A 16,855-nucleotide genomic window follows, 5' to 3' on the forward strand; every position below is an offset into this window, starting at 1 on the left:
TGCTGTAAGAGACCAGGAGTATGGAACATTCCTTTAATTTGTAAGGAAGAGACTGGCCCCGTGTATAAATGTGACAATGAAGCTGACAGCAGTGCTAATCAAATTTCATCCTACAGCTGTTTCCTAGGTAACTTAACACATGCAGCTGTAGAAAAAACCCTGCATTATGAAGAGACCAGAAAGATCCTGTATCAATTCTCTTCAGTGACTGAAGAAACACAGTGCCAGGGGAAAAAAAAAGTGGATAGTGCTATATCATCCTCTTCTTTGTCCTCACGAACAGAGAAGATTTGTTCAGAGGACAAGCCTTTTCTTAGCCTACTGTACGAGTTTTATAGAATAGAATAAAATAGACTATTTTCAGTTGGAAGGAACCCACAATGATCATGTAGTCCAACTGCCTGGCCACTTCAGGGCTGACCAAAACTTAAAGCACATTATGAAGGTTATTGTCCAAATGCCCAAACACTGACAGGCATGGGGCATTGACCACCTCTCTAGGAAGCACGTTCCAGTGTTTGACCACTCTCTTTATAAAGAAGTGCTTCCTAAGTTTTGCTTCCCAAGGCCAGACAGTGGACAGTCTCATGGTCTTAAAGCTGATATCCTGAATGTTCCACCACTTAGAGCAGGTTGCTGTCTAGCCAGTCTGCCTGAGAAGTAGTCGCAAGTGGGTCTTGGGGTCTGTTTGGTCATGCTCCAAAGTCGATGAAGAGACTTTCGTTGTGTCTGTAACAGAGGGTGTTGCATACATGATCCTGTCGTAGAAAGGTATTAGCAAAGCACTGTGTTTCTCTGCAATGTCACTTCCTATTTTTCAGGTTACAAGGTTTTTTGAGGGAAACTGTCTTTTGCTCTATGGTCTGTTACTCCTATTTTGCATCCTGGTAATGGGCCATTGCAGTTATTTCTGGGAGTTTTGCAGGTAGTCACAGAGGTTTGTGGAAGAGCTGGATCTTGAAGGTCTTTAGAGAACTTTGAAGGCTTAATTCACTTGCCTATATGTAGGTGTTTAGTGCCATTTAAGACATACCGGAGTATCTAAGATGTATGGGACGAGCAAATATGATGCAGAATCTCAGATGACCTCTTCTGCTGCTGCTCTGGAAAGGCACAGATGACCAACAGCAGCTGCATTGGTACTACACACCTCTGTATAAGGACCTGAATCTGGTTTTTAATGTTGCTGTTAAGAATAGAAGAGCCTCTAATATGCAGGCCTTATTAGAAACCTCGTTTATTGTTCTGTTTGTCCACAGGAATTCCTGTGAAGAGATGTTTCTGTCTTGAAAGTAGAAATGTGCCTTACCTCCACAGATGTACGTAAAAGATGAGGCAGCCAAATATTTGTATGATTAATTATGTCTCTCTTCCTTTCAGGTGAATTATATAGAGCCTCTTCAAGAAAACAAAGGTTCCCAGAACAAGGCAGTATCGAAATACATGAGGACAGTGAGGTGAGATTGTTTCCCAAAACAAGCTGTACTGGTTTCCAAGGAGTACATTGTGAAAACAGTCTCATATTGTATTATGGAATTATAAACCCGTTGATGGTTTCGTGTGTCTTTCCTTTGTTCAGTAGATGCACATGCAATCACTGAAAATCATCAGAAGCATTTTAGATGTTGCAGAATTAACTTAGGTGGAAATATGACCCAGTTCTCTGACGAGAAGTTGTTAGGTCTACTTAGTACTTCAGTGGAAACACAGGTTTTGTGAAGCAGATTCAGCAGCAGTCATGAGACTGATAGTAACAGAACTGCTTTCTTTTAGAAGCAGCAAAGAATCTAAAAAAGTTATGTTCATTCCAGCTATCTGATGAAGGTCCTATGTCCACACATAGGACAGGCAATGGAAATGTCCATTTTTGAAGAATTCAGATCCTACAGCCCACTGAAAACAATGACAGTCTTTGACTTCAGATGTCATTTTGATTAGCCGTTAAAGCCCCTTGTCTCAGTCATGGCTGAGCTACTGCTGAGAGGCTAATTAATTTCATTCCCTTTGAGTCCTCCTGTGAAGGATACCAGTTAAAACCAGCTGAGAGACTTTTTGTAACAGTGACTTTAGCAATACTGACCTGCTTGAATTTTTCCCTCTGTTTTGAAGCTTTCACAGTTCCAACCAACCTATCAGCAGTGCCACTTACTTACAAGCTGGCATTGCCTGTGGAAGGACCTACTCTTAGCTTTTAAAGAGAATTAAATTTTTCTTCTGAATAACTGGAATGGGACCATATGGAAAGGGAAATAGAAAATTTCAGCAAAGTGGAACCTCAAAAATTTCGTGAGATCCAGTACTTAAGTAGATAGAAGGCAGATCAGCAAAATCCCTTCACAATAAATACTTCCACTGGATACTAAAAATCATGGGCTGAACAGAGAGTAGCTCTGTGGAACGGCTTATAATGCTCTAATTTTCAACCATTTCTTTATTACCATTAGGCAGGTGCTAAAGTTACCAATTTTTTTGTGCATGTTAACAACAGGTCCGCCCCTATCCCTCACTAAACTACAGCCTGAAGAGAGTGTGTGTGTGTGTTTACTTGGCAGCTGTTCTGATTAATGTTATTCTTGTTAAACTCAGAGCAATTCTTCTCTTTTATATTTACTGTTGTAGACTGTGACTTTTGTTCTAGAACTTAAGAATGAAGTGTCCAGAACATTGCCTGAGTCTCATTGAATCACTTAATCTAGTAATTAACAATCCTCAGACAAATACAGGAAATGTTACTGTTCTTTTTGTTGCATGTTCATATTTGGTCAGGAACTAGGAAGTCTCCAGGAATCACATGATCCAAAGCAAAGAAGTAAGTGGCAGTCAAGATTTATAAAAAAAAGTCCTTATCTTTTAATGTATTACTGAGTTGTTCTTTGAGTGTACATAACTCTCAAGGGATAAATAAGAAAAAAAAAAAGTGGAGTTGTCAGGCATTCAGAATGTTTTTCCAGTCTCAAGTAGGTAATGTCTTGTTTATTGTACACATACCCATAAATATGGATATCAGCAGTGATACATTTTTTTTTTCACTCTTTCAGTAAATGTCTGGGTAAGCGAGCTCCATTTTTCATATTAATAAGAAGTTGCCAATCTCAAAAGGCTGAGATAACTGTATCATCTTCTCCTGGATGTCTTTTTAGAACCTGTGATGATTTGAGTTAGAACCTTTCCAGTAAATGCAGGATCCTCATCCACGATACCTAGACAGACATTCACTTAGGCTGTCTGTGGATACTGGAATTCTTCTCCAGTCTCAATAGATTTAAAATAGCTTTTGATCTACACAAAGCTGTTTATAATCTTTGCTGATCTGCATCTGTGCTGCAAGGGTTTTCTGACAGAGCATAGTGTGCCCTGCCTAGTTCAGACATACTTAAATTAAATGGAACACAGGGCACACACATGCTCTGCGAAGGCAAATATCACAAAAGGATCACAGTGGGGGTGGGAGAAAAAAATCACTGCTAACTGCTTGTGAACACTGACACCAAGTGTACCAACACTGTCCATAAAAATGCGTCCTCCATTCTTATTCTGTTTTTCTCACAGGAAGGAGTTCAACACCAGAACTGCAAAACTCATGTGCTAATTTTGATCCTCCATGGGGGGAGCATCTTAGACACTGGAGGTGGGGACCACAGCAGCAAGCTGGCAGACATCAACACCTTCAGTTCTGTGTTTGAGAAAGTGACCCAAGCCCATTTCCCTGCTGCTTTGGGCCACATCTTAATCAGACTTGTTCCCTGCCCAGCAATCTGTTCAGCAGCTTTCTCTCTTGTTTCCAAGTAAGTATTTTAGTAAGTATTTCCAAGCAGTATTGTAGCAGATAGCTGAGCAGATAGAGAATATTCAGTAAGGGAAAGGATTAAAATCTTGAAATCTCTTTGAAGTTGTTATTTGTCCCTGTGGCTCTAGTGAAATGAGTTTAGAAATAACGAATGAAATCTTTCATTGGATGTATCAGCTTCAGTAGCTGCTCTTCCTCACTCACTTTTTCAGTCTTGCAATTCACTCATTAAATGAGAGAACCTTTTCAGGTAACACTTCTTTCTTTAGTGGTATTTTCCATGACATAAATATGGCATGATAGAGAAAGGAGAAAGAAACACACACTCTTGGGTCTGCTTCAGGTTTTCCACCAAGTGTAAACCAGCAATAACTAGTGAACTCTGTAGTGATGGGGAGGAGAGAATCAATCAGATTTGCTTGAGTTCTTTTCTGATCAGAGAACATTATCTTGGTTTTGTCTGAGGCTTCCCCTAAGTGATGGTGACTTTTATAGTCTTTTTGTTTCAATATAGTGCCCAAGGCTTCATTTGAACCTCATGTAGAGCCAAAAATCCTGCAGAAGGGTTAAGGAGGTCTGCAACTGTGTTTTGGACCATAAAGTGTGGGAATGATGATGCCTGGTGTCCAGATGACAGTTAGAGAGGAGAGATGGGGAATACATTAAAGTTCTGAAATACTAGCTGGACTTAAAGTAGCTACAGGTGTATAGGAAGAAAAGGTAGCAGGGTGCAGACCAGAATGATGGAAGGTGTGCCTGACAGTTCACATCAAGGGGGAGTACAACCAGGAAAAAATGTGTGTATGTCCAAATCGCTGCCCTGTAAAGCAAGAAGACTGATAGTAGAAGGGGAGGTGAAGTGTCAAAGAGTGTTTGGGAGAGCATCCTTGCCCAATTGGGCCATTGATTAACACAGGTCTCAGTAGTGTCTCTGTGGTATCCTATAACACAGGGCCTGCAGGTCCCAACTATCTGGAAGAAGAGCTGCTACTGTGGAAAAGTGTGTGCTGGCAGCCCAAATGAAGAGAGCTCGCACTTTCTTTCTCTGGTGTTTTTATTCCTCCTTGTTGCAGCACACTGTATTCTAGAATACTGAAATACTGAATAGCTAGAGTACTGAAAATAGGCAAGCTGGATGTTTGAATGTCCTGCAGAATCATTCCAAGCACTCACATAAGATTAGTATTGCCTTGGTACGTTCTTGCATGTATGTATGTATGTACCCATCTAGGACTGACAAAAGGAGAGATGATTCCCTGCTCTCACGTTTCTGCAGCTTCATGCCAGCAAATTTCATAGCCAGAACTCCAGGATGCAGTTATGAAACCTAAACTTGTAAACATTCCATTTAGCAAGCTGTAGGAGAGGAAGTGTGTTTTTAATTATTGTAATATTTGATCGAGGGTGAGCCAGATGACTGACTAAGCAGCAGCACAAGATCTCATTTGGTTTGAATGTATCCTCCATTTTCTGAATGTGCAGGCAAGGTGCGTGCCAAGGTAGTACAACCCTCAGTTTACCTTGTGAATTACGCTGTGTCTGTGCGCTGCACACCTGGGTTCAGAGGGATTCCACTGGGACTTTTCATCTGAATGCACCTATGTGGTTTTCCTCCCTGCTTGATGAATGGTGGGTTAAAGGAAAGGGATCTTTCAAAGTAAAATCACTCCACCTGGTAATTGGTTCAGATTGTTTAATCTGGTTTGCTGCCATCTACTCCCATCACTTTCAGTTTCCTGTATCTTTTCTATAAATCAGAAAGACACACTGTTTGTGCAACATGTGTACATTTATAATGCATGACTCATCTCCTGTGACGCTTATCTCTGTCTTTGCTGCTAAGAACAGGTAAGGGTTAAAACTAAGGCACGTTCTTATTCCAGCTAGATGACTTGGATGCCATCTCTTCCCTTTTCAGGGAGAAAAATATCCCTGAGTGGATCAACTGTTACGCTTTTTGTAGCATATGATTTGATGAGCATACGTTGATTCGCGCCTCAGACTAGAGCTCCTAAATTATAGTATTAGCCAAACTGAAGAACAGTAATTGCAAATTTAGGGGGGGTGGGGGGGGGGGGTAGAAGAAAACTTAAGAAAGAAGGGGAAAAGGGGCAAAACAGAAGTTAAATTTAGTAAAGAAACACTTAAGTAGGATAGTAAGCATATGAGTAATAAAATGAATGGAAGTATTTTATTGAATGAGTTTTGGAGTGCTCAGCCCCTTGCACGCTCCTTGCACAGTGGTGGGTCCTGCAGCTCTTGGTGTTGCATTTTCCTAATCAATTTTTTTAAAATACTTTTATAATTTAATTAGAAAGTATATGGAGGAGTCCAGTCATTATGATTTGACTATTTTCTATTCCTTACTTCTCTTTAATCCGGAAAGTGGAGGAAGTAAATGCATATATGGAATTCAGAAACAGCAGTAGCAAGTCCCTAGGACTGTCAGGATAGAGTGAGATAGGCAAACCATAAATGTCAAAGAACTTTTGTGCGACAGTTATCCAACTAATGTTACTATATGGGTGATTTGCCCCTCTGCTTTCTCCTTTCACTTCTGCTGTGGTCGGGTACTGTTGACCTGAGGAAGTTTTGAGGAGGGACCAGTGTTTTGTCTTGATCTGCATCTGGCCAGGTGCTTTCTGCATTCAGAATAAGATTTTATTCCCTTGTTCCTCCTTTCCTCCCTGCTCTCCCCTAGGCTGGATAACCTCTCACCCTCCATCTCCATGGTGCAACCTCAGTCCATCCCCACTGGCAGGTGCCACTGTGCTGTCAGTCACTTCTCCCCTGGGAGCCAGGTGTAGTCTTACCCGCCATGACCTTTCCAAGGTGGTGCTTGGGAAGGACCTCCTGCAGTGTCCTGCCCGTGCATCAAGATAACAAGACTTGTGCTCCTCTCAGCTCCAGTGATGATATTTTACCTGTTTGTCTCAGCTTCAGCACTAATACTTAGCATGTCCCCTATGATAAACAACTTCCATCTCTTCCATACGCTCTTTCAGTCTGGATCTTTCTTCCCTTTGTGTTGTGCCTACAATAACAATGCAGGATAACAATGGAGGTCTCTGCAGCTGCAACGTTTACAATAAAATAAATTGGAATTAAAAATCCCAAACCCTCATTTCATAGCCAATTAACTGTGATTAATTGTCTAGACAATAATTGCTCAATTTCAGTTTTATCTATATTCCTTTGGCTACAAACCAGCTATTTATTTTTCCATTGACTCTGTTTTGTGTAGTTCTCTTATGAATATTGTTTGCATTTTACTTTTATTATGAAAATATATGCAGGTATTTTTTTCCATTTCAAACATTTACTTCATAATTGTTTTTTCTCCTATGTTTGTTCCTTTCCCTTTCTGAGGTGTTATATGCCAATTGTTATAGTAGATGAGGCCTTCTTATGTAGGTTTTCAAGTTCTTTTTTAATTTTTGAGAGTTAGTATTCGTAACTATGTTTGCTGTGCATTTGGATCTTCTAATCAGCTGGCAAAATGAAGCTTTGTTAAATCGGTAAATTGACACAGCTTGGCAGACCAGCTGAGCTCCAGGACATAGAAACGTATACTGTTTTGGATGAAAAATACCAAATCATTGGAGTGCTTCAGCAGGAGGCAAGTGTGGAAATGTCCAGTGAGGGTAAGGACATGAACATGGACCAGCTTTCATACTTGAGTGTTGCAAGTCTTCTGTTCATCTTCCATGACCCTGTTATAGTCTCAGGGATGCAGGTATTAGCAAAGACACAGACTAATTCCATTTCAGGCAGCCAGCTTTCTAATACTGTGATAGCCCACCAAGTTCCTAAAGAAAGTAAATACAAAATACGATGAAGTTGCCTGCCTGCAGCTCTGGATGAACTTCAGATGAGCTTAACCAAAATTCTTCTGACTTTCCTTCAATCTCTAAAGGGCAGTCAACTTACTGTAAGAAAATCTGGCACACAGTAACGTACCTTGCATCTTGGTGCTCTGTGAATTGTTTTCCCCACTCATTAATAACAAGTAATTCAAGACACAATTGGCAAATATACTGAGAAACTTGCACATTCAAGATAAAATAAAGCTGACATCCTATCAAATCTAACTTAAATTTTCAGCCAAGTGACCTCTTGTTTTGCAAAATTTTACTGTGCAAACATTGACGTATGATTTCATAATGCGTGCAGCTTTGTTGCATCTTTTTGAAAGGGTGAGACACTGGGAAAATGTTTTTCTGTGCTTTTGAACTATATATCTGTCACACTTGTGTTCTAGGAAACAATATTCCATTGTGATGATTGGATTCCATTCTTTGATGTAGTAAGTTACCATATTGGAAAAAAAAAAAGTAAAATGGAGTAATCTCTGCTGTTCTAAATTATGTCTGCTTGTATGTGGAAAAATTGCACCATATATGTTTAACTACAGAAATGCCTTGTAGCGTGATCTCATTCACATAAAGCCGTAACTCCTTGAGGTTTCTTTTTAAGCTTGAACTCTGTGAGAAAATGATTATTTCTGTATTCTGTCATTGTGACCTGCAATGGCCCCATATCTGTTAATAAGTAACTGTTCATTCTCTAATGCTATGTGCTGCTGCCTCTTGCGTTTTTCCTGATGATAGCATGTCCTTCTTTAGCCTAAATCCCTACAGCTATGATGAGAGCTGTCTCAGCAGCAGTGAAGACCACATCCCACTGGCTGCCTTGCCCTTGCTGGCTGTTTCATCCCCTCAGTACCAGGATGCAGTTGCCATGGTGATCAGTAGAGCCAATCAAGTTTACAATGAATTTCTCAAATCTACAGATGGGGCTGGTTTTAATGGACAGGTAGGACTATTTTGTCATACATCAAAGTAAAATTCCTTTGGAGCAAGGCAGTTTCTTTTTAATCCATTGTGTTGAGGGGTTTGAGTTATGAGTGTAGGACAATACTGCCAATATGATGAATGAATGTTAACGTGGGGTTACCTATGCAAAATGCCTTCTCAGTGCCCAGCATGAGAAAGACACTTCTGGAATCCTATGCAGTATCTAACCTTACACTTCCTAAGTTGCTAGAAGATACTATACCTTCTTTGCTCTTACTAAGTATTGCCACTAAGTCTGGTAATGTAGAAGAGCCTTAGCTGTGAGGTAAGTGTGGTATGCGAAGTGGTGAACGAGCATGCCAGCCCAAGGCAAATGATAATCTATGTTACTGAGTTCCTTACACACCTGCTATAGCTGATAGAAAAATTGGAACATCTCTGAGTAAGAGCATAAGGAATCCCAACATTTAACTAGAGCTATTTCTTTTTTGCCTCCATCACAGTAGTAATAGAACAGTTGACTTCGTTAAAGTACAGTGACTTCCAGACTTCAGAAAAAGGGTGGGGGAGGAGACATTTAATATAAGGTACAGTGTAATCTTTGAAGGAAAGTGTGTGTGTCATTACACAAATTCTTTTCTGTGGCAGTAATAACATCATGCTGTGACGTATCAGTATTCTTAGACTAAAATTTGGTTTGAAGCCAGTTTTAATATCCATAGTAAATTATTCCTGCTTGAAGCATAAAAACAGCCCAGCTGCAGTGACAGAACATTATGAAAGGTGAGATTATGTAAAGAATTATACCAGTTACAGAAGTAACTGTGAAAACAATTATCTCAATAGAAATTGAGTGTTACGGGGGTTTTTTCTCTGATAAAACTACGAAGAAATCTCCTTGGTTTTACAAACCACATATGTTAGTATTTTTCATGGAAAAGTCTGCATGACCTCTGTATGCTCCACAGAATTTTCACCATTAACAATTACCAGCATTGTTAAAATGGAAGTGACTTCTCTGTGCTCTCTGCAGTGCTTTGCTTTGGTCCTCAGATAGAAATCTTAACTCTACCGCTGAATTAGTCCTGTACTTCTAAAATACATACCATATAACCTGACCCCCATCCTGTGTATATCTTTGCTTTCATACATTGGTCTCCTCTGTCCATTTATATTGCAAGTTCTTAGGTCAGAGATTGGCTTTTTGGATTTATACAGTATCTGCCGCAATTTAATTCCATTACATTAATGCCAATAATAATGAGGATGGATTAGAAATGGAATGGTAAATTGAAATCGAAACAGATACTGTTAATCCCACCAAGCACACACCCCCGAATGTGCTGTTAATTTTATTAAGGTCACCTGTATCATAAAATTTTCTGTTCTTCGTGGACTTCATTGCATGGTGTAGGAATCTGAAAATCAGAGAGTAAATCAGCACGCTGTTAAATTGTATACAACTTTAGAACCAGAATTATGTTAGGATAGATGTTACCTTAATGTATTTCAGTATTTTATTTTATTTTTAAAAATGCTTTTATCTCCAGAAATGTACTCAATTAAGAGAACGTGGTATGTGGAGATGCACTAAGAGGAGTTTGAGGTTTTTCTCTACATGCATCTTGAAGCATTTACTTTTCCTAACACGCTTCTCTTGAAGAAACCGGCACATCCTCTTACCCAAAACTTGTAGACTAATGTGGTAGTCAAGCTGCGTAAAGGCTAGAAACAAGTTAAAGTTTGTAAGGTGAGGTAATGTCTTCTGTTAAACTAACTGGAGTCGGGAACAACAGACTAGATGTTTGCTTCAGTTTGAGAATTGGAGAGGGTTGCTGGAACCTGTGCAACTGTAGCAGGTGTTAGCAAGGAGAAAGGTAATACAGCTCTTACCCATCCTCAGGCACAGGCAGGGGGTCAGGGAGAAGGAATCAACTCCTATGGGATGGAGAGGTGTTCAGTGGAATTGGCTTCTGAGGTAGATTCTAGCATGCCATGAAATTACTCTGACTACTGAATTCCCAGTTTTCTCTATGTATTTGGATTCCCAGGTCCATACTTTGAATGTAGCTTGTATGTTTATATTGAAAGTGAAGCAAGAGCGAATCTTTCTTAATACCTCATTTAGAACTCCCGTTCCCTTGTCTTGATAGAGGAGTACTGTTTTTAATCTGTTGAGGTCCCCTTCTCCCTATGACTCTGAAGGAAATGTTAAGTAGCTTGAAATCTTTTTTTGAGACTGGTTGTCTGATGATCTGGGCTTTTCAAGCTGGAATCTGGCTGCAGGCAGCTGGAAGAGTTCTAGCCCATTTGGCAGAGCTCCCAGCTGGTCAGAATAGTCCCTGGGACAGATGTTCTTGGCACAGAGCATACATCTGGAGATAAAAGGAATTGGGAGAAAGTGGCCAGACATTTTCAGCTGGAGTAGGAACCGAGGTGTAAAAAAACAGGAACAAGGGTATAAAGTAAGACTGCGACTCCTCTGCAGTGCTGTGATGCTTTTTGTTTCTTTTAAAACACTTGCTACATCTCCCCCAAAAATATTTTTATCTCCTCAGGTGTGTCTCATTGGTGACTGCATTGGAGGAATTTTGGGCTTTGATGCCGTCTGCTATAATTCTAATACAGCTGATGGGAGTCGGAACAGTAGCAGGAGAGGAAGCATCAGCAGCATCCAGGTGAAGACAAAAACTCCCCACAGCTGAAACCCTATAGAGTCATTCCCTGGCGGAAATCAGCTCCATATAAAGCAGAGAAAAATTGAGGATTTGATAAATTGCCATGATAGCACGGGATTTTGGTCATATATCAAGGAATTGCCGTCTGAAAATTAAGTCTGCAGCTTCTGTTTTATGTTATACAGAAATCACAAGTGAAGGCTTTATCTGTAAATCTTCTAAACTGGGGTTACCAAGTGCCCTTTATTGTATCCCTAACTGTAGATGCAAACATGTGCTCTCTCAGCAACTGCTGGTAGGCTCCTGGTTTTGCCAAAATCTTTTATCTTTCTTTCCATAATCTTTTAACTCATTCACATAGAGTCTGGAATTCCCTATGCCCCTGCCTGGGGGTAGTGTAGCATTAAGATGTGTTCATGAATAAGTTTAGTGACTGGTGAAAGAATGCCTCCTTCCTGATTAGGAATGCAAGTCATCTGAGGATCTGTGAATGGACTGCTGAGTGTAACAGTGGCTGTATGAGTGTTACATTTGGAGAGAAGGGAGGACTGATTCTAATTGTGATGCAGGAAGATCTTATGATAGTGAAAGCACAATGTTTTTTAAAGTCATGGTAGCATGTAAGCTTCATTATTGTGTTCAACACTTAAGATTAGTTGAACTTAAATTTTCTTTCTTATGTGCTTCAGAATGAATGAATATGGAGAAGGGGTGTGATGTATTAGAGTTGGCACTGAGTGAGGTGCCCGTGCTCCGTTCTTTGATGGTTTTGTGACCCTGGCCAAATTGTTTCATATCTTGACTCTTTAGTTACCTGTCTCCTCAAAAATGGGTTCTGATACCAACCTGCCTGGTTCATTGAGAGCTATGTGTGATAGGAGTACTCTTGAGCAGAGAGACATTCCTAAATATTTTCAGGAAGGAGAATTACTCCCCAATAAAAGGCTCTGGATTCTCAGAAGCCAGCCTTTGATAGTACCAACACTGAGGACAGTGCATTGCAAGCAAAGTACATGGAGAAATGGTCCTCCTGGATCCTAATTCTAAAGTGGGGTTGATTGTGCAAGGGCTGCTGGTGAATCTGAGAGAGGGGATCAGGCTTTAGGGAGCACAGGTTCTTTTGACTTCCCGGCTCTTAGACTTTCAACTTTCCTGTATTCCTCTCTTTCCTGATACCACAGAGCTGCTCTTCCCATTCCCTTCTCCATCTTTTCCCTTTTCTCCTCCCGTCTTCATTTCTACTACTGTGTGTTCAGAAGAACTAAGTATTCTTTCCCTTTCTTATCTTTCTGTCCATTGTTCTCAGCTTGCTCATGTGAAACATGTTCAGAAGGCTTCTTTTTTTACTGGTGGGGTTTTTTTTCCTCCTTTCTTGGTGTCTCCAGTAGAAATTGATCTCATTGGAAGAGTTTGAGACACAGAAATATAAGAGAGTTTTTTCCTTTACCATTTCACAAATATCAGGGCCATTTGTGAAACGAAACTACTTGGAAATAAGGGTGAGAGTGAGGTACTCTCAGCTGCTGCATTTTATGTTCTGGTTGTAAATCCCAACAGTATAGTAAATCAGGTTTGTATAGTTCCCTCCTTACTCTGTTTATTTCAAAGTGGTCTATAATAGTAAGCTAGATTGGTGATGCAGTGACCATTATATTCTCTGAATAGTTCACAGTTTTAGGCACTAGAAACTTGCTTTTGGAGAGAGAGGACCAGTTAATTTAGTGAGACAATGTAAATAAGGAATTAGGCTGGTACATTCTTCTATATCCCAGGTGAGTATTTATTGGTTTCTGTGTTGTAGTGTTTTCTGTATTTTAGTTTCCAGTAAATACAAGTCAGGATTATCCATAACAGATAGTGGTTTCTACAGTATAGGCAGAAATGTGATTACCGAGATCACGATAACTGTTGCATGTGTACAGGGGAGTATTTGAAAATTTACCTATGTGTTCAATAAAAGAATCTGAAGTAGGGCAAACTACTCTGCTTAGAACAGGCTAGTAACACTTGCTCTGTAAAAAACAGTCACATTGGTAAATGTCAAAATACCTAACAAATAAGCAAGTGTTGTTGTCGTTATCATCATATCACTCCTTGGGTTATTAAAGTTCAGAAGGATGACGTGAACTTGGGCCATCTTCGGAAGCGGAAACCCAAAGCCTTGTATTAGCAATCATTGTACTTGGTTGGGAACACTGTCTCTTAGAAAAGGAAGAAGGTTCTTGCTTGTTGCAACAGCTAAAATATTCATAGTTTAGGAATAGATGACTCTTTGTTACAACAGATGGAGAAAGTTGATGATTTGCTTCACGTGAATCAAGAATAAATAAAAGCTACCTGTGGGTGACTAATTGAAATCTCAACATTGATCCCATTTTACTGCAGATGAGATTCTAATTGTGGCATGTGGGGGAATTGAAAGAGCTTGTAGCGATAGAAAACAAGCTTTTTAACTGTTGAAAATACAGTGAGTACGCTTTATATTGATCACCTCAACATTCTTCTGACGTGTTGCCTAGTAGCTTCTTAAGTGGTATAGTGTATTTTTTGGAAATATATCTCACTCCCTGATCTGGCTACTATAAATGCTGATTAGCTCAGTTTCTTTTGCATTATACAAGAAAAACTGTGTCATGAAGGTGAACCTAAGCGCGCAAACCAGTGAGATTAAAATCTGGCCAGGTTTTTTGAATAGGTTTGAATACAAGACTTTTTTTTTTTTTTAAATGTATCGGACTACTATAAATTTGAACACTTTCTCTTCACCATGATGCCCAGACATGGTGACAGTTTAGAAAAGTTAGTTTCTCCGTGATAGTTATTCTTACCAAATAACCTTCTGTCTCTGAAATGGTTGTCAGGCTTTCCCTATTGAATGGCTGTTCAGTAACGTGTAAAATTAATTTGGTCCCAGTTCAGTCCCCAAGTGACTATCACATGAACAGATTGTTCATGGGATAAAAGCCAACTCCAGAACTGGCACTAACTATAGTTCCCTGTTCTTGGGAATAAAACTAATTATTCACTTGTCACAGAAGGCAGGAGCCTCTTGGCTGTTGAAGGCTATAGGTGGTACAGTGTAGGAACCTTCATCTTGTAGATCATATACTGCTTCTGTCATGGTTTTGTTTTCCTGTAACTCATCCACATAATTCTGAAGAACAGATTAGGTTCTTCTTGACATGAAATCTTACCCCACGTGCACAGAGCTGCTAATGTGGTCCCGTACTGACTGAGTTTATGGAAAATATGTGTCCTATGAACTCATTCTTTCTGTAGCTTCAGAGAAATATATTCAATTAGGATGTTTTCAATAGTCTGCATTACTTTGGCCAAGTCTCTTAACTTACCATGCCTCAGTCTTCATCTGTAAGCCTTGCACTCTTCCTCACATCCTCTGTTTTGTCTAGTTGGATTTTACACTCTTTGCAAGTTTCTTAAATGTACTGAGCATGATAAAGTCTATTTTCACTTGGGGCGTTTTCTGTTACAAATTGTGAAAAATGTTACAATGACACTTCAACAGTGTAATGCAGCAGCATAATGCCATGTCCAAGAAGACAGTTGCAGAGAGCAGTGCTGGAGAAAATGTAGGTAAGCATGGGGAGAGAGTTGTATGCAACAAGGAAAAGAACAGCTTTGAATCCTGCTCTCTTGTACAGTGTCTAGCTAATTTCACACAATTTCCCAGTGACCTTCCCTAGGGTCATCTCACAGGGACCCAGTCCTTTCCAAAACTACTTTGGAAGACCTGAGTTTTACCCATAGAAAATCAAGTTTAAAATGTGTTGATTTTGACCAAAGAAAATAAAGATTTCTTCTGCAGTACAATAATAATATGCCATGTCCCGCTGACTTGCTTTAGGTGATGGTTATTATTCTAGAGTTTGACAAAGAAATCCCAAAAACCTCAAAAAATCTCAACAGCTAGCATTCTCCTGTGTCTTTGACGGAAACGTCGTGCCCAGTAAATCAACATGCACAACTGAAATGCTGGGTATGCTAGGTTAGCTTTAATGATAGAAGTGCGAAAGAGGGAGCTTCATGCTTTTCCCACACAGTATTTTTCCGAGACTGTCAAACTCCTCTAAAACTTGACCTGCCTGAGATTGTCTTATGACACAAGAGAAGAACATACCCTCTGCAAAGAAAACCTGTTATTGAAGTTTAGAAGAGAAAGGTGAATTGTTGCCATCTTTCAGGGATGGAGATGCTAGCTTCCGTTACTAAAAAGTCGTCTTACGAGTTCTGTGGTGTCACAAGCTGATTTTTAAATTCTGTGAGGAAATGTGTGTGACTAGAAGAAAAGCGTTTGGTGTTACATTACTGTTAATGCTGTGCCTTTCGAACAGCCAGCCTTCCTGAGACCACCAGGAAATCAAGAGTTATAAACAAAAATGTTCTAATTCCTTGCATCTGCTTTCTTGTTTTGGCACCTTCAAGGGTTGCCGTTTTTCTCTATTGACAGGAATTCTTCTTTAAAAGGTAATGGGAGCTGAGACGCTGATGCATCTGCCATATGATTTTAACGGAGAGCACCTTAAAATGTCAGCAGGGTTTTGTTGAAACCCTGAGCCTTAACAGCACTGATAAGGTTTTCAGGAGTTACTAATGGTATGATGTTTAAGACCTTGACCTACAGCCCATTGAAATAAATGGATTTGTCTGTGCATTTCGTGGGCTTTGGTTCAATCTCTAAAAAATCCCTTTCCACTCTGTGTATGTGAATTCACCTTCATTTTGCCTGCCACCATGAATATTTTTATGCACGCTTAACAAATTTATTCATATTAAAAGCACCAAATTGGAATTTTAGGCAAGGGTTGCAGATTATTTGTAGCATTCAAATTATAATTTAAAATCATAAATATATTGCATTTTCATGGCACTGTTGCTTGAGAACAAGCTAGAGATCGGAACTCATCATGAAGGCTAAGAGGTAAATAAATGCCTTTTGACTGCTGAACCAGTTAAGATAATCATGAGACACGAGCAGGTAGAGAAATGTTCACTTACGTTCTTGGGAATTCACTTGTAAAAAGTTACTCTTGTCAGGAACGCTTTGGTTATAGGAATTTTGGCTTAGAAAGGTCCCTGGTGTTCTGGAGCATAGATAGAGTTGCTAAAAAGGACTGATGTTGTAACAGAGCTTCAGTGAAAGGTTGGAAACTGTGGGGCAAATCAAGCTACATGGTTCGTGTCAGCTGAAATAAAAGTTACTGATGATATGAAAAAAGACAAGTAGGGCCTGTAGTTGGTTCTGGCTTGAACTTAACAGAAACACATATTTTAGATGGAGAGTTTATTTTGATTTTACATGACTTTAACACACAAAACACTGGGGGCAGTCAGCTGTCAGCACACAGCAGGAGCTCCCACCTCCTGCCTGGCCACGTGAAATAGTTCTCTGCACTCATTGGCAGTAACAGCTACAGAAGTGAGACTTAGTTTTAACATTGTAGATACATTAGTATATGCCAAACAAGGTCCTAAATTTTACATGACTTTCATATGAAAATTGGCACGATGTGCATTTTACTATGTTACTATGAAATGCAGAAAGGGATTCCTACACGCATGTTGTTTTCTTCATT

At 39.8% G+C, this 16,855-nt stretch overlaps 1 protein-coding gene across 2 annotated transcripts in view; it reads left to right on the plus strand.

The window, feature by feature from the left end:
* Positions 1-16,855, plus strand: part of PITPNM3 (PITPNM family member 3) — a 116,542-nt gene that overhangs the window by 69,308 nt on the left and 30,379 nt on the right. For both annotated transcript variants that reach the window (XM_055721695.1, XM_027806200.2), the window contains exons 4-7: positions 1,381-1,457; positions 3,550-3,785; positions 8,413-8,602; positions 11,142-11,261. In XM_055721695.1, the coding sequence (XP_055577670.1) occupies positions 1,381-1,457; positions 3,550-3,785; positions 8,413-8,602; positions 11,142-11,261 (623 nt within the window). The remainder of the gene's footprint in view (positions 1-1,380; positions 1,458-3,549; positions 3,786-8,412; positions 8,603-11,141; positions 11,262-16,855) is intronic.

This window comes from Falco cherrug, chromosome 1 (genome assembly GCF_023634085.1).
Source record: "Falco cherrug isolate bFalChe1 chromosome 1, bFalChe1.pri, whole genome shotgun sequence".
Classification (NCBI taxonomy): domain Eukaryota; kingdom Metazoa; phylum Chordata; class Aves; order Falconiformes; family Falconidae; genus Falco; species Falco cherrug.